At 45.4% G+C, this 25,434-nt stretch overlaps 1 protein-coding gene across 5 annotated transcripts; it reads left to right on the top strand.

Moving 5' to 3' along the window:
* The first annotated feature begins 2,659 nt into the window (after nucleotides 1-2,659).
* A630001G21Rik (RIKEN cDNA A630001G21 gene) lies at nucleotides 2,660-22,233 on the top strand. 5 transcript variants are annotated; one of them, XM_011248033.1, is made up of 7 exons: nucleotides 2,660-2,844; nucleotides 3,287-3,393; nucleotides 12,701-12,857; nucleotides 14,027-14,195; nucleotides 16,135-16,218; nucleotides 20,187-20,291; nucleotides 20,948-21,627. In XM_011248033.1, exons 3-7 carry the CDS (start codon nucleotides 12,702-12,704, stop codon nucleotides 21,121-21,123), a joined length of 690 nt encoding a protein of 229 aa, XP_011246335.1. In that variant the 5' UTR covers nucleotides 2,660-2,844; nucleotides 3,287-3,393; nucleotide 12,701; the 3' UTR covers nucleotides 21,124-21,627. The 5 variants fall into 5 exon arrangements, with proteins under 5 accessions (XP_011246335.1, XP_011246334.1, XP_017176680.1 ...); XM_011248032.1 differs by having other exon boundaries at nucleotides 3,287-3,483; XM_017321191.1 differs by lacking the exon at nucleotides 20,187-20,291 and having other exon boundaries at nucleotides 3,287-3,483.
* Nucleotides 22,234-25,434: the final 3,201 nt, after the last annotated feature.

The following is a 25,434-nucleotide window of genomic DNA, read 5'->3' as shown; positions in this document are numbered from 1 at the left end:
TTTGTCTATATGTCAAAGCCTTGTATGCATACATGTGTGCCTCATGCTCTCGGAGGCTGAAAGGGGGTTGGGGCTCCTGGAGTTACTAAGCTGTCACGTGGGTGCCAGGAACTTAACCCAGATCTTTGGCAAGAACCACAGGTGCTCTTTCCTGCTAAGCTACCTCTCCACTCTCTGGAGTCTTGGTTTTGATCTCCTCAAGAAACAGACACTGAGGGGCTGAACAACCATCTGTAATGAGATCTAATGCCCTCTTCTGGTGCATCTGAAGACAGCTACAGTGTACTAAGAAATAATAATAAATAAATCTTGAGCCTGGAGTGAGTGGGGCAGACCAGAGCGAGCAACCTTCATTCCCAGCAACCACATGATGGCTCACAACCGTCAGTACAGCTACCGTGTTCCCATATACATAAAATAAATAAATAAATAAATAAATAAATAAATAAATAAATCTTAAAAAAAAAAAAGAAACAGACACTGAGATATGAGTTTGTAAACTGTGGGGAAGCAGCCACAGAGTGGCCTGCATCTGTAATCCTGACATTCCTAAAGGACGGGTGGGGGGGTGGAGGGTGGTGTGGGGGGAACGTGGGGGGTGGGGATCAGCCAGAAGCTCAATGGACAGCTAGCCTGAAGCACTTAGTAGGAACAGAAACAAGAGAAGCTGCTTCAGCAAGGAGGAAGGTGAGAGCTGCCTTCTGATCTCCACACACCAGAGTGTCAGGGTTCATAGACACCTATACTCACATAACACGTACCCAAAAATAACTTTAATAAGATTTTTAAAAAATGTTGTTTCATGTTGTTTTGCCCGTATGTATATGCACCATGTGTGTGCAGTATCTGCAGAAGCCAGAAGAGGGCATCAGATTCTCCTGGAACTGGAGATACAGATGATTGTGCATCACCATGTGGGTGCTGGGAACCAAACCTGAGTCTCCCACAGGAGCAACAAATGCTCTTAACCACTGAACAATCCCACCAGCCCTGTAAGGAAGTTGTTTTAAATAAGGAAGTAGTACTAGCAGAAAGAGATCAGAGTTTTTCTACAGAGGAGTCGAGGAACTATGAAGCTCACCCAAGACCGTCCTGTTCCTCCCTGGTTGAGGTCTGCTTCTGGTTACATGAAAACCCCAGCACTTCCCATTTGGACTGCTTCAAAGCTTTCAGTATCCAGGCTGGCCAGATAAAATCCCACAGGCAGAGTTGCAGGTATTAGCAAAACACAGCATTTCTTTGCAGGGGTGCCACCCACATATTCGGACACCATAGCTTGAACACTATCACATCTGCTGGAGCTGGCTAAAGTCCCTGGCAACACCAGAGGTTTCATTTAGTGATAAGAAAGGACTCGGTTTAGTAATCACCTGGGCCACAGAGGAGCTGGCTAACTGCTTTTCCTTCTTGCTTGGTGTCTTCTCTTTGGTATCATTGTTTCTTTTTAGTCTCTGCAAGACTGGAGGGGATCAAGAGGAAGGGTTGGGCTTAGAAAAGGCTTTTTTTTTTTTTTTTTAATACTTCTGGTAAGGCTGCCCCTACCGCCCCCAGCACAGCTGTGGCCAGTTTGTTCCATGCCAGCCAACTAAGCAGCTAAGACATATCATTGCTGTAATGTGCCTGCCAGTTATTGATGCAGAAAAAACGACTCCCCTCAGAGCAGGGCCATGCTGACCACATACTCTGTTATGTTCTGTACGTTAAGAGGTTTGCTAATCTTAAGATATTCCACAACTATAAGCTTCAGGTAGGACTCATCAAATTAAAGGTCAATACGAACTGTTATGTCTAAAATGGTTTGAGTCAGGGCTGACTACTGGGCAGCACTTCTAGGTCCTGCCTGTGAACTCATTGTGGGTTTTGCAGTTTTATTTGTTATAAGTCTCTCCTGAGAAATGTCCAGTGTGTATCTTTGAGCTGTCGTCCTGGCGGATGAGTCTTGTGTTCAATAAGCCATCCCTGTTTAACTGAGATAGGTGTTTCTGTGGTTTGTGGGGCGACTCCTGGACCCCAACAACTTGCTCCATTGTAATTTTATATTAGTACTCTCTAGAGTACTCTTGCATGGTGATCACTTACTGGGGAATATTTTGGTGATAGCTCCACGAAGTCTGACATTTCTGGGTGTGGTGATTTGAATGAAAATGTCCCTCTCTCACGGTCTTAGGTGGTTGGGTGTGAGGTTTCCAGTCTAAGGTGCTGTTTGGGGGAGGATTAGACATGGTGTACCTTGAGGAAGTACATCTCGGAGTTTTGAGGTTTCGAAGGCACACACCGTTTCCAGTCCCCCACCCCCATTCCTGCAGTAAGAGATTCGAGCTCCGTTGTTCCTGTACCGTGACTGCGGCTGATTGTTTCTATTCTCTGCCATGTTGGACTTTTACCCCTCTGGAACTGTAAAAGCCCAAATAAACTCTCCTTTACGATGCCTTGAGTGTGGTATTTTATCAGAGCAGCAGAAGAGTAACTGCTACAGGTCCCACCTTCAAAATATTTCATTATGTGTAAAGCAAATATCATCAAATCTCCAAAAGCTGGAAAGCTAAATATGATTATGGTCCAAGTGGTTTCAGGCTGAAGGCCTCTCAACCTGTATTTCTAAAGGTGCAGTAACCAAGTGCTACCACCAGAGGTCAGGATAGACTTTGCAGAGACCCGAGAGAGGGAACGTGGTACAGGGAGACACAGAGGAAGTGAATGCAAATTTCACTAAAGTTTTCCCTAAACCCACCCCAGATCGAGGTCCTAGCTTTCGCTCTGCTTTCTGTACTTGCTACTGACCACAATTGACGCCCGCCGTGAGGAAGGCTGAAGGTGTCCCCTGCGGACTCCCCCAGACCCAAGGTAGCTAACTGGGGAGGAGGTGGAAGGGTGTTTGGGATGAAGTGAGGGAGAGGAGGGAGGGAGGCCTTGACTCCCAGAGGACTCCTTAAATGAGTCTATGAAATAGCCCGATACCAGACAGATTAATGCACCACAGAGAGCAAACTTATTAACGAACAAGAGAGGTGCTTAAGCATTCTTTTGGAAGGGGAAGGGGTGTTAGGCAGCCTGTGAAGTGTTTTAGGTGAAAACAAACAGATAGAATGGATGGTGGCTTGAGACAGAGTTTCTCTGAGAGAGCTGACTTCTAGCTTCCTCTCCTGGCATGAGACAATCACTCTTCTATGGAACTCTCAGGGAAGCACTGCTGTAAGGGAATTCTCTCAAAAGACCTGCCTTTAGGCAGAAGAGGGCTTTCAGAGAAAGTCTCCAACACGTGCTGTTTCTCCTTGCTCATCTCAAGGGTTCCAAAGTGGTACACTTGGGCTGCTATGTCCTGTACTCCTTCCTGTAAGAGGGTCAGGACCGGAGCCATTTACGGACCAGCCTCAGGGGAGCACCCAGCCTGAGGTCATATCCTTCAGGGAGGGAAGGGGTGGAGTCTGCCCCCAGGGGGCCACTGCTGATTTCCCCTTAGTGCCCTGCGCTGCTCCTCCTGGGGTAGGGTTGTGGTTGGCGGGGGTGGGGGTAAGGCTAGGAGGTGGGGGTGGGGGGCAAGCAGAGGAGGTGCCACTTGCTAGCCCCTGAAGCTGTCTATATGTGTTTGCTCATTTTTATCGCACCGGCAGTGTGGTTTGGGATGGACCAACTACCGTTCAGGAAAGGACATTAGCAAGTTCCTGCTTCTAGAGGAAGAGCTAAGGGCTAGGATGAAGGCTTAGCACTTCTTTGTCCAAGTTTAATTCCTGGTTTCGTTTTTCTGTTAAAAATCGTTAAATTTCAAAAGTGTACTCAGACCCTGACTTTCCAGTTCAGCCCTGCCCACATCCAGTCGTGGCCTAATCGAGGGAGGAGGGCAGGGACCCCGGAAATCTTTCTTTGCCAATACCCAGCATTGTTTTGGAGAGACTGATTCTTGGTAGAAGCTATAATCCAGCAGAATAGAAAGCTGGGGTGATCTGCCAAGCCTTTGCTCCGACTGGGTCCCATTTTGCCTTTGTCCAGCTATGTCAACACTATCCAAAACAATTACTGATTCAACAACCACTATAGAATTTCCAACAGCCCTTCCCACCATATTCTAATAGTTTGGGCTTTTCCGGCCCACAAAAATGGAGATGCTGAACCTCAGAGTCGTACGGTACTGTAGGGGCCCCTGAAGAGCCAGAACGGTCTTAGGGAAGAATACAGATAGATGGATGAGTTACCCTTTCCATCTCTGAAACACTTCAAACCTGCAGTTCCCAAGGCAGTGGGGTGCTCTGGCGTGGGGACTAACAAATGGACTGAAGAGAGATACATGAGCAGGCATAGATAGTGGGTTTTCAGCAGGGATGTTAAGACTAAACTGAAATGTTTAATGCTTTTGAATTTCATACATAGGTACTGTGTTTTCATCATTTCCATTCTCCTGTCCCCTTCACTGTCCCCTTCACTGTCCCCTTCACTCCCTTGCAAAGCAGTGGCCTCTTCCTCTTTCACTATTACTGCTATACTTACACAATGTATGTATGTATGTATGTATGTATGTATGTATGTATGTATGCATGCATGCACATACATGTGCACAGCCTGCTGAGTTCCTCTAGTGTTGCTCCCATGTCTGTGTGTATAGGGAGAACCACTTGGGGTCAGATGACCTATAAGGGGGCTCATCCCCCAGATGCCACCTCTCAGCAGCTACTAATTACTAATTAATTCTTGATGCAGGGATAGGAAGAGCAATTAGACATCTACTCACTCCAGACAGGAAGCAGGTGTGGGTCCAGGGCCGTTCAGAGATTCACAGTCTCAAAGTCTCAAGTTTTGGTTTTAGTAAAGTAAAAGCTTTTTTTTTTTTTTTTTTTTTTTGGTTTTTCGAGACTCGAGACAGGGTTTCTCTGTGTATCCCTGGCTGTCCTGGAACTCGCTCTGTAGACCAGGCTGGCCTCGAACTCAGAAATCCGCCTGCCTCTGCCTCCCAAGTGCTGGGATTAAAGGCGTGCGCCACCACGCCCGGCAAGTAAAAGCTTTTTATACAAACAAACAAACAAACAAACAAACAAACACAAATGGCCAGGACCAAACCAGAAAGAGTTCCCCAGGTAAGTTCCCCTACCTATTGTTAGTTCAAAGATTATAAAGGTGAAAACTATACAGTTGTAATTTGGGTAAGACAAATTAACTCGTATCCTGTCTGTGAGCAGGCAAGGCTTGATTTTGTAAACAGATGTCCAGCAGGTACCTCAGTCATCCAAGCTAGGGTTTCATACAAAAATGGGATTTAACAGTTAGCCTATTTGATCTTGTGACCCTATTACTTTGTTGGGATAGCTGAGGAGGTGAAATATTTTTGTAACAATCAGCAGGTTTTAAGAATAGCTCAATTGCATCAGGAAATAGTCTATCTCAGGCTAGCTGACAGGGTACATTCAAGGTAGGGGAAACTTCCTTATGGCTTATACAAGCTCAAAACAATTTTGTTTTTACAAGGCTTGCACAGCAAGTTTATCCTCTAAACACAATGTTCACCATTACAGAAGCCATGACAGACCAAACTGTGGATACTACCAATGTCCTACTTGGTGAACCAACGCGTTTTACTGGGGTTACTTACAGGAACATGGGTGAGGGGTTTCTTGCAGGAACAGAAATGACTCAAAGTTGCATCAGCAAATACCAGCCCAACAAAGCCAACAGCTCCCAAAGCTAGGAATCTGGAACACAGTGTACACAGCCTGTAGGCAGCTCAAACAGGTTGGGAAATGTCCTTTCCTGGTGCCTCGGTGGGTCTAAACCTCAACCAGGCGGCCCTGCTGGTTTCTGTTTCTTTAAGGAAAGCTGTTTTGATCCTAGAATCAATTCTTTGCTGCTTCTCTGCTCTGAGAGTCATCTTAGCAGCTTGCCTTCCCTTCACCTGAGAAGGACTTTGAGCACTGACTTTTAACTCTGGCAGAGAGGGGCCGAATGGATCTGGTCGATTTTAGGAACTTCCTGAAGCTGTTGAATTGTTTACCTTCCTGCTTGAGGATCTTACTTGCAGGATGGGATGTTTTAATCTCTGAGGAAACTGTTACATAGTATTCCACCCCTTTCTCCTCTCCTCATTACTTTCTTTCCACCTCATCTCATCCCTTAACTTTGGAGGGGGTGACTATAGATGTCCACCTATGGCTAGGAAACAGGCCACCATGCCACAGTAACAAGTCACTTGTTATCTGGAGCTTCACCAGGAGCTATGAGTTGAAGCTGACAGTGATCTATGGGTGCAGACACACAAATTTAGAAGGCAGTTGAGCAAGCACGCCAAATCCATCTAGAAAATCCATCTAGAGATTGCTTTCCCATTGAGGCCTATGACCTCCTCATCTGCATGCTTTTGTACTGGCTGACACTACCAGACGTGAACTCCCTTTTGTGGAGTGGGCCTTAAATCTAATGGGAAGGTTTTGCCCATGACAGCTGAGCCACTATTGCACAAGCAGGCACATCCTGCTAGAAAGCCGGTATTTCAAAATGCAGGAACAATAGCTAAGCAGAGGTGTTGGGTGACAGTTCCACACCAGCAGCCTGTGTGGCCCCTTCTGATACTATGGGAGCCAGCCAGCAGGATGTGGGTTTACCGTTATGTCACAGCTGAATTTCTCACCCTATAGTCAAAACACACAGATATGTAGTGTCTTCAACAATAAGGTTCTATTGTTTAGCCCTGGTATACAACCAACCACAGTAGCAATAGCCTATATCATGTGAGGACCCTCAGGGGCTTCTCTGGCCAATGACTCACAGGGAGGTAGCCTATCCTGGGCCTGAGGATTTTCATTCCCTTTCCTCCTGTGTATGGTATTGTTGGATTTAAACTCTTCAGCTGTTGGTGCAGTCACTAAAGATTGCTCAGTGGCCTTAAAGGACTTTGGCCCTGGGACAGCCTGCATGGCATTGGGACTGGGGCTTATAGACACCACATTTCACTATTGTAAGTATGTATGCCACCTTTGTAGGGTTTGATTCTGTGCTACACCAAATGGACCTCAGCCTTTATTCTAGACCTTTATCAGATAAGCCATTTTTACAGTCATTGAAGGTGGAGCAAGTTATGGATTCTGTAAGTGTTACAGCTCGGAGGGTAAAGGCTTTGAAGGGGCTCTAGCCAACCTGAGCATGCCAATCATGGCTCTGGAAGGCCTTGCCCTTCCTCCCAATTCCTTCTGCCTAAAAACAATTAGAGTCCATTCCTGAAACTAGCCGCCAAGGTCTATTCCCATATTTGGGCACTTCCTCCTCCCAAGGCTGACAACCAAGGTCTAGCTGTCAAAGTATTGAAGTCCAGCAATTGAAAGCCCCCTTTGGCTCACCTAGTTAACATGGTCAGTAAAAATTAAACACCTCATCTTAACACGGGGGTCCCCTTTTACCACTATAAACTGCCATTTTCCTATGGGCCACATCTGTCTCCTCTCTATCCAGGGACAGTCCTTTCTCTCTCCCTTGTTCCCCCCCCCCCCATCCTCTATCTCCTGTCTTTGCCTCTAAATCCCCACCCTTTGTCTCTCTGAAGCAAATAAATCTTTGTGCTAAGAAGTTGGCCTGGGGGGGGGGTCCTGAGCCCATCCTGACACTGAGCCCCACAGTCTTCCCCCAATGGAAGTATTACAGCTCTGAGGGGGTCGGCATCCTGGTAGTTGAGAGCCAAGGAATACCACAAAGTTCCGCTGCACAACGGACCACCCAAGAGACTTACTGGGAGAGACACAAGAAGGGGGCTGCCTCTGCTCAGCTGAGAAGCTGCAGGGGAAATGGCAGTTGAAAGGCTTAGATAGGGTTTCTTGGAAGAGGTGTTTTCCAGGGTAGAGATTTCCAGGGTGGGGAGTAGTGAGGGATCAAGCCCAGCCCAGGGATCGGTGGGTTTTGCTAGGTTTTTCACCAGGAGGTGGGCTTGGACCTTTTACCCTCTAGATCCCTCCAGTTGTAACACTTTATACAGCTATCACAGTTGTTGTTCTGGTGCTGTGTAGTGACTTCTGCTCTTTTCATTGGCTGAGATCAAATGCTATTGAAACCATTTGTACAGTTTGCTTTTGCCAGAGGCCCCAGCTATCACCTTCTGAACTCCTGATGGCTTCCATCCAGAAGGGGCACTCACTGCAGTGGTATGGGACACACAGCGGTTTTTTTGTTTTTTTGTTTTTTTTTTTTCTGTCCTACGAGGATCTTGGCTCTCTCTAAAGCCTCTTATGCCTTTATATCCCAACCCTATATTACACTCTTCTTTATCAAGTTATCCAGAGGATGTGCAGCTTGGGCAAGATGAGGCACGAAAATCTGCTAATATTCCAGAGTCCCCCAAATGTGCACATCTTCTTTACATTTACAAGCACAGGTTGTAGTAGGATTTTGTCAGTAATATTGTCAGCTATCATATGCATCTTACCAGACCATAATACCGTAAGAATTTTACAGCTGTACCTGGCCCTTGCACCCTGTGCCGACAGATCTCCCAGCCTGCTTCCCTTAGATGCATCCAGATGTTTCTAATGTCTTTCCCAATCTGTAAAACATCCAGAGGTTTCCGTCAGGTCATCCATTTAACAAAGGCTTGCACAGAGGATGAGCAGGATAAGACAACATCCTGAGCCACCACCCCACACCCCGGGTGAAGCACCCTCAAAGTCTGATGTCATCTGTACTCAGCTGTCTCGGGGGATCCCAGAGAGTCTCATTTAAGAAGATGCTAAAGTCAAACATAAGCAAGGTCTAATGCAGCATGGAAAGGCTCCATCCGTTTATATCAATTGCTTCCTCCAGAGATCAAGGTTGGGTACCAGGCATGGATAGGAGATGCTAGCTTAATTAGCTCTCTGTAATCCGCAGACATTCTCTCTGACTCATGATTTTTCCATATCTTGAAGCTCTTCCGTGGAGCCTCCCTACATTTCTCCATTCTGATGAGCCTGACCTAATCTGCTCAGACTTACTGAGGGCCAAAGAGGGATGTGGTCTTGCCCTCCCCTGTTGCACTTGCTGGCTCCCTGGGTCAGACAGGCCCTAGGTTGGCACTGTGGATGCTGTCTGTCTCCCCATTCACCATACCTGGATGTTGGGGGTGTTCCTGACTGAGCAAACAATTTGCTGGGATCAGTTACAAAATCCCAAAGTACTTAGCTTTCTTTTCACTCTCAAGCATGTGTGTGTGTGCCCGCCCGCGCGCAGCTCCATTCATGTGTGCACATTAAAGGTCAATATCAGATGTTCTTCCTCATTCAGTCTCCACTTCTTTTTTGACTGGGTTTTATTGCATCTGGAACTTGCTGATTTGGCTAGACTGGTGGGCCAGCAAGTCCCAGAAATCTCTCTGTTTCTGCCTCTCTAGTGCTGGGATTACAGGTACACCTCTCCCCTCCCCTCCCTCTCTCTCTCTCTGTTCTGTCTCTCTCTGTGTGTATGTGTGTGTGTGTTACTTTCTTTCTTTTTTCTATGATCAGGTATCTCTGTGTAACTGCCCTGGCTGCCCTAGATCTAGCTTTGTAGACCTGGCTGACTTCAAACTCACAGAGATCCATCTGCCTCCAAACTAAAGGTGTGTGCCACCATGACTGGCTGTGTTTTTTTGTTTGTTTGTTTGTTTGTTTGTTTTGTTTTGTTTTATTTTGTTTTATGCCAGTGCCAATTGGTTCTTTTATTAGTGTTGTAACTTTAAAATCCATTGAAAATTTGGTTATCATTTAAAAATACAGAAAACTCTTTTGGAGAGATTTATTTATTTTTGTTCTGTGTGAGTGAGCCTTTGCCTGCCTGTGTACACACACCATTTGTGTCAGAGTGAGCCTTTGGCTGCCTGTGTGCACACACCATATGTGTCAGAGTGAGCCTTTGCCTGCCTGTGTGCACACACCATATGTGTCAGAGTGAGCCTTTGGCTGCCTGTGTGCACACACCATATGTGTCAGAGTGAGCCTTTGCCTGCCTGTGTGCACACACCATATGTGTCAGAGTGAGCCTTTGCCTGCCTGTGTGCACACACCATATGTGTCAGAGTGAGCCTTTGCCTGCCTGTGTGCACACACCATATGTGTCAGATCCCTTAGAACTAGAGTTATGGATGGTTGCAAGCCATTGTGTGGGTGCTAGGAACTGAATGCAGGTCCTCTGCAAGTGCCCTTGACCTCTGGGTCATCTCTCTATTCCTATGTGTGGGGTTTGGAGTCAGGTCTTCATGTTTGTATGGTAAGCATTTTACCAACTGAGCCACCTCCTCAGCCCCTCTTCCTTTTGAATGTTTTTATTAATATATTTAAATCATACATATTAGTGGGTTTCATGCATTTCATTATATTCCATCTCTCACTCATCCCTTTCCTCTTTCTACCCAGCTCCCTTCTATTTTCCTGTCTTTTTGTGACCCAGTCGGTTTCATTAGAGTTGTGTACAGGAGCACATGTGCCTCATCTGTGGATGTACCAGTGAAGAAGATGTCTCCCAAGTTCAAATACTAACAAAGCATCAGTCCTCAGGGTGGGTGGGCCATGAGTTCTCCCGCTTCCTTGACAGGATTTTGAGGTTCCTGATGTTGTGATAATCTTGTGTAAGCAGTCATGCTGGCTTCTACTATCCAACCAGTGGGCTCAGCTTGCCCTGCTGGTCAGTATTTTGCACATGGGGTACACTGATGACTACTGATGACAATTCTCCCCCAACAACTGTCAAGATACCTCCCCAAACTGTGAAGAATAGCCACAGGGAGGAAGTTTCCAGATCAGGTCCAGCTTGGGTTCTCTACGACCTGTGACCTCTTGGTGTCTTTCTTTCTTTCTTTCTTTCTTTCTTTATTTATTTATTTATTTGTTTTTTTTGAGACAGGGTTTCTCTGTGTAGCCCTGGCTGTCCTGGAACTCGCTCTGTAGACCAGGCTGGCCTCGAACTCAGAAATTCACCTGCCTCTGCCTCCCAAGTGCGGGGATTAAAGGCATGCGCCACCATGCCCGGCGGTGTCTTTATTGATAGGATCTTACCATCTAGTTCTCGTGGACAAGCAACAGGATTGGAGATGGCCTACATTGTTTTGAAGGTTGCAGAGGCCGCTCTGACTCATAAGTTATTGGTACTGAGATTTTTGCTTACTAACCTATAGCTTCTGGAAGTGCCTCTATTCACCCACACAGGGTGCTCTGTTCAAATGATTTAATTTTTTGTTAGTTTAACAAGCATTGGTATCCTTAGTGTTCTTCCATACACAGTTTTAGTTGACCCCACCTCTACTCTTCTCCTCTCTCCATCTCCCTGCTCCATCTCTCTATTTAAGCTCTTCCACCCCCAGGACCCTTTCAGTTTGAACTCACATTGTTCTGCTACACATACAGACACTCAACATGCTGTAATCTTTCTTTTTCCTTTTCTCCTGGTTTCCACTCTTTCCTTAACACACAGTCACTCCCACATAAATGCATCCGTTAGAAACTAGGATCTACTTCATCTTAGGGTTTTCTTGCTGTGAAGAGACACTATGACCATGGCAACTGTTATAAAGGAAAGCATTTAATTGGGACTGGCTTACAGTTTCAGAGGTTTAGTCCATCGTCATCATGGTGGGAAGCATGGCAGCCTGTGGGGAGACATGGTGCTGGAGAGGAAGCTGAGAGTTCTACATCTTGATCTGCAGGGTGCAGAATGAGTACCACACTGGTCGTACCTTGAGCATAGGAGACCTCAAAGCCCACCTCCACAGTGACATACTTCCTCCAACAAGACCACACCTACTCCAACTAGGCCACACCTCCTATGGCCAAGCATTCAAACACATAAGTCTATGGAGACTATTCCTATTCAAACCACCACAGCATCTAGGTGAGAACATGCAGGGTTTGTCTTTCCAAGCCTGAGTTACCTCACTTAATATAATATTTTCCATTTTTATCTACTTCCCCTCAGAGCTCACAGTTCCACTTTTATAGCTGAGTAAAATTACATTGTATGCATCTACTATATTTCATAGTCCATTTAAAAAATTTAAAAGTCTTAAAAACAAATCAAAACAAGGTCTTTGTCGTCCATGCTGGCCTTGAACTCATGGCTCCTCTGCCTCAGCCTCAAAGCATAAGAAACACAGGTGTGTACCACTGTGTCTGGCTTGTGATTTTCATTTAGTATTTCCACATGCTTTTTGATAGATTTATCCTTATTGGTGATGGCTTTTGATACCAGATACTTTGATGAAATTACTAATTAAGTCTATTAGTTTGCTTACAAATTATTTTAGCTTTTTAAAGCATATAGTCCCCTGAAAACAATGGTAGCTATAGTTATTTATCTTTATTCCATCATATATCTCCTTCTCTTCCTCCCCAAAGCCTGCCTACCTCCTTCTCCTCTTTCTTTTCCTCTTTAGTCTTCTTCTTCTTCTTCCTCTTCTTCTTCTTCTTCTTCTTCTTCTTCTTCTTCTTCTTCTTCTTCTTCCTCTTCCTCTTCCTCTTCCTCTTCCTCCTCTTCCTCTTCCTCTTCCTCTTCCTCTTCTCCTCCTCCTCCTCCTCCTCCTCCTCCTCCTCCTCCTCCTCCTCCTCCTCCTTCTTCTTCTCCTTCTCTTCTTTGTTTACTGGCAGAGTTTATTTGAGTTTGGTAGTTTATTTTTTAAAACCCTATGTGTGAAGTCATTTGGGCCTGGATTTCTTTTGTGGGGGAGGCTGGGAAATGTGCCACGAAATCCCCATGTTTATTTTCTCACTATGTTCTCTCCTCTCCACCTTAGCATGTTTGGAGTGATCCAGAAAGAGGAACGTTTTAATGAAGTATTTTTAAATTACTTCAAGGAAAATAAAATAGAAATTGCCCATGCAATTACCAAGCTGTTTCCTTTCCTAGAAAGCCTAAGGGACCACTCCTTCATCACAGACAAAATCTATGCTGTAAGTGACACGTGTTCATTACCCCATCACAACTGAGTCTGTTAACTGGTATTTGCCATCTTGGATGCTATGGTTCTCTAGTTGGCTAAAAAGCCTGGTATACCTTCCATGGGAACACCCTTTAATTGTTGTGAACTATTCTTAATTATTTATTTATTTAAGATTTATTTATTTTATGCATGTGAAGACACTGTAGCTGTACAGATGGTTGTGAGCCTTCATGTGATTGTTGGGAATTGAAATTTTAAGACCTCTGCTCGCTCTGGTCAACCTGCTCACTCCAGTTGGCCCCGCTCGCTCAGTCCCTGCTTGCTCTGGCCCAAAGATTTAATTATTTATTATTATACATAAATACACTGTAGCTGTCTTCAGAAGCACCAGAAGAGGGCGTCAGATCACATTACGGGTGGTTGTGAGCCACCATGTGGTTGCTGGGATTTGAACTCAGGACCTTCGGAAGAGCACTGACTGCTCTTATCCACTGAGCCATCTCTCTAGCCCTGTTGTTAACTATTCTATCATGCAGAAAGTAACAAGCCTCTTTTGCTTCTAACTGAAGGCACTGTGGCTGAATTGCAACAAGGCTGGGATGTAAAGTGACTGAGTAGCATTTGCTGTGTTCTCTCCTTATCACCACGCCCCTCCCCCCCATGTACCTACAAAAGAAAAAAAAATGAAAGAAAGGAGAAATTGCTCAGTTCCACTGATGAATACTGATTAGTGACTTACAATAAAGCAAGGTTAAAATAACGAAGGAATGAGAATAATACTGTTACAGGGGTCTAAGGCTTGTCAATCAATGATTTATAGGAAAACAAAGACAGGAATTGGCGGAGGAAAGTAGATTGACTTATAATTCTGGAAAGAACACCCCCAGGTTTCCGAGAAAGGAACTTCAATCTTTCCTCATTCTGCCAATAGCAAAGTTATAATCTGTTATTAAAAAGATGAAATACAGGCCAGGAAATATTCATATGGAAGTTTAGCTGGGAGCTCAAGTTAAGAGAACCAAGAAATAAGCCATTCTCCTGGACCGTCTCTGCTCTGGCTGCATGGGATTTCCCAGAGAAACTAGAATCCACAGGCCCCCAGACAGTATTTCATTATAACGTCGACCTGTGTATGATGAAACTATGCTTTGACACTCTCTCTGTTGAACTTTTGAAAAGGATTCTTACGAAGCCTGTAGGAACTCGGTTCCCATAGTGGAAGTGGTGTACAATGTTCTCAGTCACCTGGAGAGGTTGTCGGACTCATCGTTTCTATGGGCTCTGTTTAACAGAGTGAACCTGAAGGAATATCCTGCGTTAAGAGAGATTCATAAAAGCCTGGGAACTGGTAATTCCTTCTCTCACCGCCCTTTTGCAGTGAAATTCTATCTTAATTTTTTTGTTTATTATTTGACAAACTCATACATATATACAATATATGAATTCTAAGCTGACGCTGACTTCGTCAAATCCCCTCCAACCCTCCCTAACACTTCCATGGTCTCCACTGTCGTGTTTTTGTCTCCATCTTCTTCCTTCTTCTCCTTTTTATAACCTACAGAACATTTAGTGCTGCACCTATGTACATAGGTGTGGGACACCCACTGAAGTGCGAACAACCTATCAGCAGTCACGCCCCACGAAGAACCTCCCCCCCTTTAGAAACCATTCGCTGCCAATAGTAACTCAGCTAAGGGTGGAGCCTCGTGAGTCCCTCCCCGCCAGTGCTGACAAGCTGATTGGCTCGCTCTTATGCAGGCAATTGCAGCTGCTCTGTTTGTGAACGTGGCAGTCATATGATATCCAGAAGACAGCGCTTCATAGCCGTCACTCCCATTCTTCAGTTCTTAAATTCTTTCTGCCCCTGAGACTTAGGGTGAGGGATTGAAATAAATGCCCTACTTAAATACAACTCTATTTTCATTCATTTAATCTGTATAGCTAAATTGCTCACGGTGTGCCATTGCCTGAATCGGGCGTTGTGGACATAACAGCTAACGCTCTGTCTCACCTTGTGGGCGGTCTCTCCAGTTCTTTTCCTGAAATCTTGGCGTTTCTTTCACTCCCAATTTAGCTCCCGAAGCCCCCATTTTTTCTCCTTGTGCCTGAACTGCCCTGGGGATATCTGTGACTGACTCCTTCCTGTGCTCTCTGCTCATCCTTCTTCCCCATGGAATCTCAGGCTCCCCTCTTTGCTGACCCCATCTCTGATGCTCTGACCTTTAACCACCACCACCACCACCACCACCACCTTTGTAGGTCTATGACCTTATTCACTCTACTCCAGAGGGAACCCCTGTTTCTTCCCCGAGGGTCTGTAGAGCCTATGGGACAAGCTTTCCCATGAACTGAAATAAGATTTCATTACACTTAATTGAGCAACTAATTACTTTTCTCCCTGGATCTGAGGAACGAACCCAGGACCTTGCACTTGTTAGGCAAGCTCTCTACCACCGAGCTAAGTTCCCAACCCCCCAATTAATTACTTTTTATGATGTTTCCACTGTGTCATCATCCTTAGAACCCAAGAGAGGAGCTGGAGAGTCGACTCAGCAGCTACGAGCATCTGCTGTTCTTGCAGAGAACCTGAGTTTGATTCCCAGCACCTACATTGTTCAAAACCACCTGTAATTTCAGCTTCAGGGTCAACACCCTCTCCTGGCCTCCACAGACACCTACACTCATTGCATATAGAGCACATACTATCATACATAGTCTTTAATAAAAACAAAACAAAACCCCAAACCTCCCAAATCTCAAGTTTATTGTCTATAGCAGTGGTTCTCAACCTTCCTAATGCAGCAACCCTTTAACATAGTTCTTCATGTTATGGTGAGCCCCCAACCATAAAACTATTTTGTTGCTACTTTATAAGTGTAATTTTGATACTGGTATGAATAAGAGCATCACTAGTGTAAATATCCATGTTTTCCCATGTTCTCAGGGGACCCTTGTGAAAGGGTCATTCAACTTCAAAGGGGTCGTGACCCACAGGTTGAGAACCATCAGTTTATAGGCTCCCCCACCCCACCCCCCAACCGTGGATTTTTATTTTACTTTCTCCTCTTGTCCGCCCTGTAGGAAGGGACAAACTCTTCCAGCCATAAAAGCTACTGATATCCAGAGTGACCCAAGGGTTTGAACTTCCCACTAGACTATGAAAACTCACAGACACTCCATCCGTGCGATTGTTCCCACTGGACTCCAACCCCACGGTCGGTCCAGGGCTTGCGGTGATGCACTCCTCGCCGACCCGCAGGGACTAACGCTTTTCACCCTCTGCTCAGAGCTACAGGACGGATACTCGCCCCAGAAATGCAAACAGGAAGAACAGAAGAAGCTTGCCACCGTGCACCCAAGTTATGAGCAAGGTACTTAGAACTAAGGCAAAAAGAAGCATGGACACCAGAGCTCCAGTGGTGGGGGTGGGGGATGGGGAGTGAGAGCGGGGGATGGGCAGTGCTGTGCAGAGAACTCTGAAGGGGTAGGAGAAGTAGACGGGTGATGGTTTTTTAAAAATGACCTATTTATTTTATTTCATGTGTATGAATGTTTTTACTTGCATGTCTGTGCACTGTATGCCTGCCTGCTACGCACAGAGGTCAGTAGAAGGGGTCAGAGCCCCTGTAGCTGGAGTTACGGACACTTGGGAGTTATCATGCTGGTGCCAGGAACTGAATCTGGGCTCTCTGCAAAAGCATCCAGTGCCTTTAACCACTGAGCCATTGCTCCAGCTGCAGTGTGGCTTTGTGTCAAGTTACAAATGATCTGATGGGGCTGGGACGCATTCTGCTCAGTCACAGTGAGTGCAGACTGTGTCTCTGAGTGTGGGTTCCAAGCTAAGGATTCTTTAACGGAGAGCTGCGAAGGTCTAGGAACTGTGGGTTAACGATGAAACAGCACCGGAGAAGAGACAATTGGTGATAGCAAAGGTGATTGGTAAATCCGGATTGGGGGTGGGGCTATTTATTGTTCAAGAGTAGAAATAGAGGCTGGAGCACAGCAGTCAAGGAGAAACAGAGACAGTGAGCAGTGAGCTGTGAACTCCCACTGGAGAGACAAGAGAGATAGAAGTTGGGTGACCCTCAAATCTGGTGAAGCCCAAATGCACCAATGCCTACTTGTGAGAGAAGCCGTGGTGCTTATAGATGGACTCCTGAAGGAAGCTGAGGAGAATGAGCTGAAGGAGGAAGACATAAATGAGCAGGGCTTACTGGGTGCCCGCTGGGGTCCTCAAGTGGCCATGTTTCCTCCTGAGGTGCAGCTCATCATAGCTTCTGACACCCAAGCTCAGAACAACAACATTGTCCCAGCCATGGCTCCCAGGACCCCTCTCTTTTTTCTGTCTCTTAAATTTCCAGTAAACCTAATACCTTCCTGCTCTAAAAGGAGGAGCAGGTAGACCAGACCCCTTCCCTACTGCCGTGTGAGAGACAAGGAAAAGGATGGGGTTTGTTATTTTTATGATTGTGTGGGTGGGTGATGGGGGCTGGCGGGGGACGTACACCAGTGTGGTGTAGAATGAAGCGAGTGCTTTACCCCCAGGCCATCATGCTGTAAGGGTCTGAAACTCGCTGAAGGAAGACCCCAGACTCAGATAGCATGCAAAAACAGAGTGTTTATTCTGTAGGAACAACCAGCATGTGGGGTTCAACCATTCTCTGAAATGGAGACCCCAGAAAGGGAACTAGGGGAACTCTCTAGAAGGGTTAGGTAATTTAAAATGTCACTGGTAGATGCTAGGGGTTCACAGGTGGTCAGTGGACTGCATCTATGTTATGAATGTTTAACCATAGGATGAGCTAGGGCTGCCCAGCATGCATGGCCCATTCCGAGATGAGATAGTTTCCCATTTTGTGGCTATCCCCAGGCTGTGCTTTGGGAGAGGGTTTTATGATCGCGTTCTGGATTCCATGGTCTGTTCCTAGAGCTGGTGTCTTATGACTTAGTTTCTGGGACTTATGGTCCGTTCCTGAAGCTGGTGCCTTAAGGCCTTTTTTTCTGAAATTGGGCCAGGTCCTTAAATGGAGCCCAATGGGGTTCATGTTGCCCTTTCAATACTAACCCAAATCTCACATCATATGACTCGTGTTTTAGATCATTCTGTGGAGAGATAAGATATTTGTCTTCCCCTCCTCTACCCCTCCCCCTTTCACACACCTGAGCCAGACTGGAGCTTCGTGCTAGGATGTGAGGGAGGCAAGTCAGTCGAGGCCCGGGAGATGCTAGATGTCCATTATCCAACATTAAGGAGCTTCTCGCTTGTGCGGCTTTAGAAGAGACTGTCTCCTTGAATCTGACCCCTTTAACCTCTTGCTTGCTCTGTTGCCTGCTTGCTGCTCTTGTCCTGTCTGTCTGTATGGGCCAAAGGGGACCCAAGAGTGCCTTGTGTGAGACCACATAGAGGCTGAGGATAGAGCACAGATAGATGAACCATCACGTAGTGAGCTATAGAGGTGAGCTCAGCCTTACCCTACTTCCCAGCTCGGCAGACATTGGTATGGAGATTGTCATTATATTGGGTGGTTAAAGTCCCCACTGTGGCATGGGAACGTGTGTGATCCTCAGACTTACAAATAAGAAAGATCACAGTGGAAGATCTCTAGGAGGAAGAAGGGAGGGAGGGGACTCAACGAGTGAGATAGAACAGGAAGAGTCCCACCTTGCCCCGGAGTGTGTGTGTGTGTGTGTGTGTGTGTGTGTGTGTGTGTCCTGTGTGTTTATGCATGGTGATGAAACCACCTGGGTGGGGAAGCAGAGTTCCTAACACCCAGACCTTTGACTGACAGCTCCACCCAGCAGTGAGCCCAAACAAGCATGTTACACTAGTCTGCAAGCAGGACTCAGGGCCAGTCATCGACACCACTGGCCTCTGCGCCTGGCAGGGCTGTCATCCTGGCAGCTACATCTGCTCCAGCCTCTGTGGCTGCTGGGGCTACCCTTATTGCCATAACAACCGTAAGGTCTCTTTCATTCAAGAGTCTGCCTCTTCAGCCGCTACTACTCTGGATGCCCAGCTTCAGCCCATCTTGAGTGGCCAGCTGCTGTAGCCACTTAAGCGACTGCCATCACAACCTCCCAGCTTGGCAACTTATGTTGTTGCCAAGGCAACCTCTGCAAACAGCTGCTGGGATGCTTCAGGGGCAGGAGGACAGGTGGCCAGCCTCCCTGCTGACCTGAGGTAGATTTTCCTATAGCCTCATGGGGTGGTGAGCACAGACTGCCGTCTCACAAATCTTCCGCGCACACACGCACGCACACAGTACAGAATTAACAAGATTTTGAAAATAAAAGCAATCGTAGGAATTACATTTATGCAGATAGTTTGTCTCTCAGTATCCTCGGGGAATTAAGTCCTCTTCATGGATATCCAGATCCACAGATGTTCAAATCTTTAATGTAACCTACACACATTCTCTTGTTTAAGTCATGTCTAGCTTGCTCACAATACGTAAGCAATTATTCACTGTCTTTCCCTAACATTTAGGAGATAATGGCAAGAAAAACATGTGTTCCTGCTCAGTGCTGATGTAAAATATTTGTCCCAAGTGTGTTTGATCCATGGCTGGTTGAATCTTTGGAATGAGAACCCAAATATAGAACAGTCCTAAGAATTACAATGAGAACTTCAGGTCTTTTTCATTTGTTTGTTGTTTTGAGACAGGTTCTCTGTGTGGCCCTGGCTGTCCTGGAACTTGCTCTGTAGACCAGGCTGGCCTTGAAATCAGAGATCCACCTGCCTCTGCCTCCCAAGTGCTGGGATTAAAGGTGTGCGCCACTGCTGCCTGACAGGAGAACTCCAGGTCTTAATAGAGTTAAAAAAAAAATAAGTTAATTACGTTAAAGAATGCAAACTTAAGCTGAGATAATTGATAATTATCAGTAGGTAAATGATAGTAAAGGGAAGGGGAAAAAAAACAGAAAAGACGGAGTCGAGGGAGTAATGAACTTGAGGGCTGAGGAAAGGAAGGTGTATTGTAGGGCAAGCTAGAAAGCTAAGTGGGAAAGGATCGTCCGTTCATTCGTTTGTTTGTTCGTTCCTTCCTTCCCTCCTTCTCTCCCTCCCTTTCTCCCCACTCTCTTTCTTTCCGTCTTTGAGACAGAGTCTTATTATATGTAGACCTGTTGGCCTGGAACTCATGATTGACCCCTCCTGTCTCCACCTTCCAAGTGCTGGGATAACAGATGTGAGCCATCACAGCTGGCTAAGCTGACAAAACTTTATCACTATGCTTGTTCTCTGCAGTCAAGTGCCAGGGGAGAAAGAACTGGACCCTGTCAGTTGTTTTTCCAAGGGAGCAGACGAGAACTCTCCAAGTAACATTCTCTTCTTTTTCAGGGACAAACCTATGCACACATGAAAAATGGGCACAGCCCTGTTTTGTGAAACAAGATAACCTACAGGAGCCAGAGATACAGCAGAACCAAGTGGATGAGATCATTTGTAAGGATAATTTAGGATGCCTGTGGTGATAGGTGACCCTTATAAGTTAGAGTGGAGGTGACTGGCTGAGCCTGTGCTGAGAGTCCAGCTCTGCGGCTCTGAGAGCCCCAGATGGATGCAGGATCCATGGGCCCTGCCACTGCTTTGACTGGGGAAGCAGGCAAGCAATGGGAGAGCTTTAAGACATCTGGGAGGGAATAGCCTCCAGGAGATATATTAGACAAGGAAGCCAGGGATGTGTGTGTGCCTGTGTGCATGTTCATGTGTGTGCATGTGTGTGTGTGTGTGTGTGTGTGTGTGTGTGTGTGTGTGTAGTGAGGGATGGGAGAAGATACATAATAAAGGCAGAAAGCACTGGAGATCCACAGAGTGAGAGAGACGGAAGAGTTAGGAGCCCGCAGAGGCAGAGAAGTAAGCAGAGGCACCAGGAAAGGGGAGGATGGAGAAATGACAAGCAAAAATTTGAGACAATGAAAGCCAGGGTGGTGTATCTCAAAGTAGAATCCTCAGGGGGGAGCAATTGTGGCAGGAGTATTACTACCTAAACATTACCCAAGCTTCTGGATCGTTCCTGCTGTCTGCATCCTGGGCTTCCAGTGGAATGAGCTTTCCTGTCATTCACTGAGAGCCCTAAGGGGTTTTATATTGCTGTGCAGTGATCAGCAGTGAGAGCTCAGAGTGCAGTGATGAGGACGAGGAAGACCAAGCCCTGGGCACCGGACTCAGAAGGCAGATGAACAAAGAGGCTGAGGACTCTTCCCCCCCGGGGTTCCAGAACATAGAGCTTCCTGCAGGATCTCACACCTCCTGTGTCTGGACCAACCACTCTTGAAGGACATCGAGGAGTCCAGGGGCTCAGTCTCTGCACCTTATGTTTTCTGACACTGAGGAAGATGAGGAGAGTGTATCAAGGTCCCAGACCTTAGCACAGCTGACTCCATGCTGGAAGAGCCAATCAGGCTGTAAAAATTAGTATGTGGGCAGCACCATCTGCCAAAATGAAAACAAAGACCCAATCTCCCATAGTTCTGGGAAAGTCTCTAAATACACTAACCTTGCTTTTTTTTAGCTTCTGTAGTTCTGCTTCCGGCTAACTGTCCTTGTTAACTAAGTATGTCAACTCAAAATATAGTTTTTGTGCTTAATAGTTCACCCTTAGAAAGGGTTGGGGCTACTCTGGGATCCTGAACACCCAGCATAGTCCCTGGATGGCTAAGGAAGACTTTCTATCAGCTTAAATCCATGTCCCAGCAGCCTTCTCTGGTGGACAGTCTCTCTGACCCACAACAGAGAGGTCAGGAAATATTCTTAAGCATAATAAAAAATATATATTATATTTGGCCTTTATCCCCATTTCTTTGCACATATATATGTGTGTGTGTATATATATATATGTGTGTATGTATATATATATACATTATAGCTGTGAATATATAAGAGGATGAAACAGGAGATCAGCCTGGGCTACAAAGCAATATTACTGTGAGTCTCTGTCTGGATCAGACATTTCCAGGTCATGTTGTTCAAAGAATTAAAGAAGCAAAAACAGTACAATATAAAGAAACAAAGCAGAAAGTATAGGATAGATACACTACAAGGGAGCATTGGACCCGGAGCAAGCGTGTCTTCCACAACATCTGACCCACTGCCCAGGGCTTTCTCGTGTGGAAAAGAAGTTGGCTATGGCCAATTAAGGTCGCTGGAAGCTACAGGTCAGCATAGCCAGTTAGTATGTTAAGACGTGTGCATCTTGATGTAGGTGAGAATCCCAGGTTGTTGATCAAGTTGTTGGGAAAGGGCTGTACACATGTAATTCAATGCAAGCGGAGTCCCTAGTTGCTAATTGATGCCTCTGTTGCCTTTCTCAGTAAGACCCTGTCTCAAAACAACACAAACCAAACAAAAACAATAAAATAAAACAAAGAGTTTTCTTTCAAAATCTAACCACATGGCTGGAGGAGTAAATCTTTCACTACTACACGTTTGATGTGGGCTTTTGAGAGTGATGGAGACTTTCTCAATGCTTGGTAAGGTTAACTCTTAGAACTCGGGGGAGTCTGGGGATTGATGGTCATCAAGGTCACCCTGATCCTCTGACTTCTGAGTTCACCATCTCACTTCCTAGGAAAACAAGGAAATGCAGATAAGGAACGAGCAGAGCAAATGGAGATTATTAAGGAAATGTGAGAAATAACTGCCTGGGTTAGTGAGAACCAGGTGGATAATGAAGTAATTACTGGAATGGCACTCTCTGAGCACACTTGGCGCTGGAGCGGTGAGTGGTGCACACCCTCACTGGGAGCCCACAATCCAACCAGAGAAACAATCATGTGTTATTCAGTTACTCATCCAATCAAGGGAGCAGCCAGGCATCGCCGTGGTTACTTTTGTTCACTCTGACAACTCATTTTGTAGGCTGTTGATTGGACCACTCTTACGTCACTAAATTACAATCAGCAGTGGGGTCCTGGCCTTACTTCCTGCAGTGTTAACTCCTATGTCATCATGACCCTTTAAAGTAGGACTGGGTATTTTTACTTGTAAAATTTTCACCCAGATTACTGGATGTGATAGCTGTTCTTGATAGTCTATGTGACTACATCTGGAATTAACTAAAACCTAAATGCACGCAGGTACACCTGTGAGGAACTTTTTTTTCTTAGTTACATTATTTGAAGGGGGAAGACTCATTCATTCATTCATCCATTTTATGTACAAGGCCATTCCTTCACTGGCATTAGAGCCGACTTCTTCAGGATTCCAGTGTATAATGAAGACCAGCTGAGACATCCAGCCTTGTGGACCGAATGGCTACTGGATTCTTGGCCCTTCTGTTTGTAGGCAGCCATTGTTGAGCTAACTGGACCATAGCCTGTAAGCCACCATTCGTGTGTGTGTGTGTGTGTGTGTGTGTGTGTGTATGTGTTTGTGTGTGTGTGTAATATATACAACTATAGTAATTAATAAATAATACATAACTAACAATATATAATATATATTTAATCATGTTTCTCTAGAGAACCTCAGCTAATACATTGAATGAGAGAAATTAATAGGATAGTTTTGTTTTCCCTGGGTTTGAATGAGTAAGTTAATTAAGTATATAGCAAGCCAAAGTAAAAGAATAAATAGCAAGTAATAGATAGACAAGATAAGATAGGTAAACAAAACATCATCTAATTGGATGCTCAAAGAGTCAGCAGAAATGGACTGCAGAAGCCCCATTGAGACAGTCATTTGGAAGTTCCACACAGAATTCAGGGCAGAGCAGGATTCCTCCAGGGCCGGTTTCCAGTAAAAAGAACAGATAGCAACCGTGAAGGATATGCTATCTCCCGAATAAATCAATGAGTTATGGAAGAAACAAGCCTGCTTAGCCATTGATAGAGTCAGGGAATGTTCAAAAATTTTTTTTTCCTGGTAGGCCCACCCCAGTTTGTTTTGTTTTGTTTTTTGAAATAGTGTCTCTCTAAATAGAAAATAGCCCTGCTTGTTAAGGAACTCACTATGTAGACTGGGCTGGCCTTGAGCTCAGAGAGATCTGCTTGCCTCTGCCTCCTGAGTGCTGGGACTACAGGTGTGCAAGCACCTTATTCAGCTCTTACCTGGGTCTGTTTTGAAGAGAAAGTTTATGTCCCCAGTTGGTTTATTGTTCCAGTCTCCCTTGTTTTGTTTTTGTGTTTGTTTTAAATGCTTTCTGAAAAATAGGGTTTAATGTTGAACAAGTGAACTCAGTAACTTTATGGACTGTCCTTTTAAAACTGGCTAAAGTTGGCTATATGAATGGCAGCTTTTATTATTATTATTATTGTTATTATTATCATCATCATCATCACCATTATCATTATTATTATTCTTTGCTTTTGGGTGCTTAAAACCATGTAAGTGGCCAAAGTTAAATATTTTTGTTTGTAAAGTCTATTGAGACTCTGTATGTGTTCCTCTTGGGGGATTTAGGTGGGACCCACTGACTCCCTAAACTTTCCTCTATCAGCTGTGTCGTCTGCCGGGTCCTGTTGACCATGTCACTTCCTTTGGAAGCGCAATATCTTAGTTTGGATTTTATTGCTGAGAATAGATATCATGACCACGGCAACTCTTATAAAGGAAAACATTTAATTTGGGTCTGGCTTCCAATTTCAGATGTTTAGTCCATTATCATCATGGTGGGAAGCAGGGCAGCATGCAGGCAGACATGAGTCTGCAGGAGGAGCTGAGAGTTCTTTATCTTGATCTATAAGCAGTAGGAGATTGAGTCACTGTGAGTAGCTTGAGCATATATAAGACCTCACAGCCCACCTCCACAGTGATACACCTCCAAAAAGGCCACACCTACTCCAATAAGGCCACACCTCCTAACAGTGCCACTCCCTCTGTGCCATGTATTCAAATAAATGAGTCTATGTGGGCCATTCCTATTCAATCCACCACACACAGGGAACATGTTTCTCTCCATTAACTCTGTTTCCTATGGAATGTGCATGGGTTAGAATCCAATTGTCAGAGACTCCATAGCCTGATTTAGGGCTTCCTATCCATGAGGTGCTGGCTGACCTTGGCCTGTAAGGGTTAAATGTTGGCTGTTCTTTTTGAGCTCATTGATGTGGGCCAGAAGGGCAGCTTTACCAGTTTCATAATTCTAAATCTTGAATAACATTTAGAGAAACTTTAGACAAACAAAAACCTGCAAAAACAAAACAGGACTTGGTTAGGGTTTCTATTGCTGTGATAAACACCATGAGCAAAGTCCTTTAGGGAGGAAAGGGTTTATTTAAGCTTACAGCTTGTAGTTCGACATTCAGGGAAGTCAGGACAGGAACTCAAGGCAGGAACCCAGAGGCTGAAACTGATGGAGATCTATGGAGAAGTGCTGCCTACTGGCTTGCTTCCATGACTTGCTCAGCCTGCTTTCTTGTTGGCACCCAGAGCTACCAGCCTAGGGGGTGGTACTGCCCAAATTAAGCTAGAGTTTCCCACATTGATCATCAATAATACTACTAAAAAAATGCCCCGTGGGCTACTCTGGTGCTGACATTTTCTCAATGGAAGTTCTCTCTGTCCAAATAACTCTAGCTTGTGTCAAGTCGACATAAAACTAGCCACCTCAAAGCAGTTTTTAAACTAAATCCTAATTTTGCTAAGA

The sequence above is a fragment of the Mus musculus genome, chromosome 1 (assembly GCF_000001635.26).
Source record: "Mus musculus strain C57BL/6J chromosome 1, GRCm38.p6 C57BL/6J".
Lineage (NCBI taxonomy): Eukaryota > Metazoa > Chordata > Mammalia > Rodentia > Muridae > Mus > Mus musculus.
The sequence above is the reverse complement of the archived record's forward strand: the minus strand, read 5'-3'. Positions and strand labels throughout refer to the sequence as shown.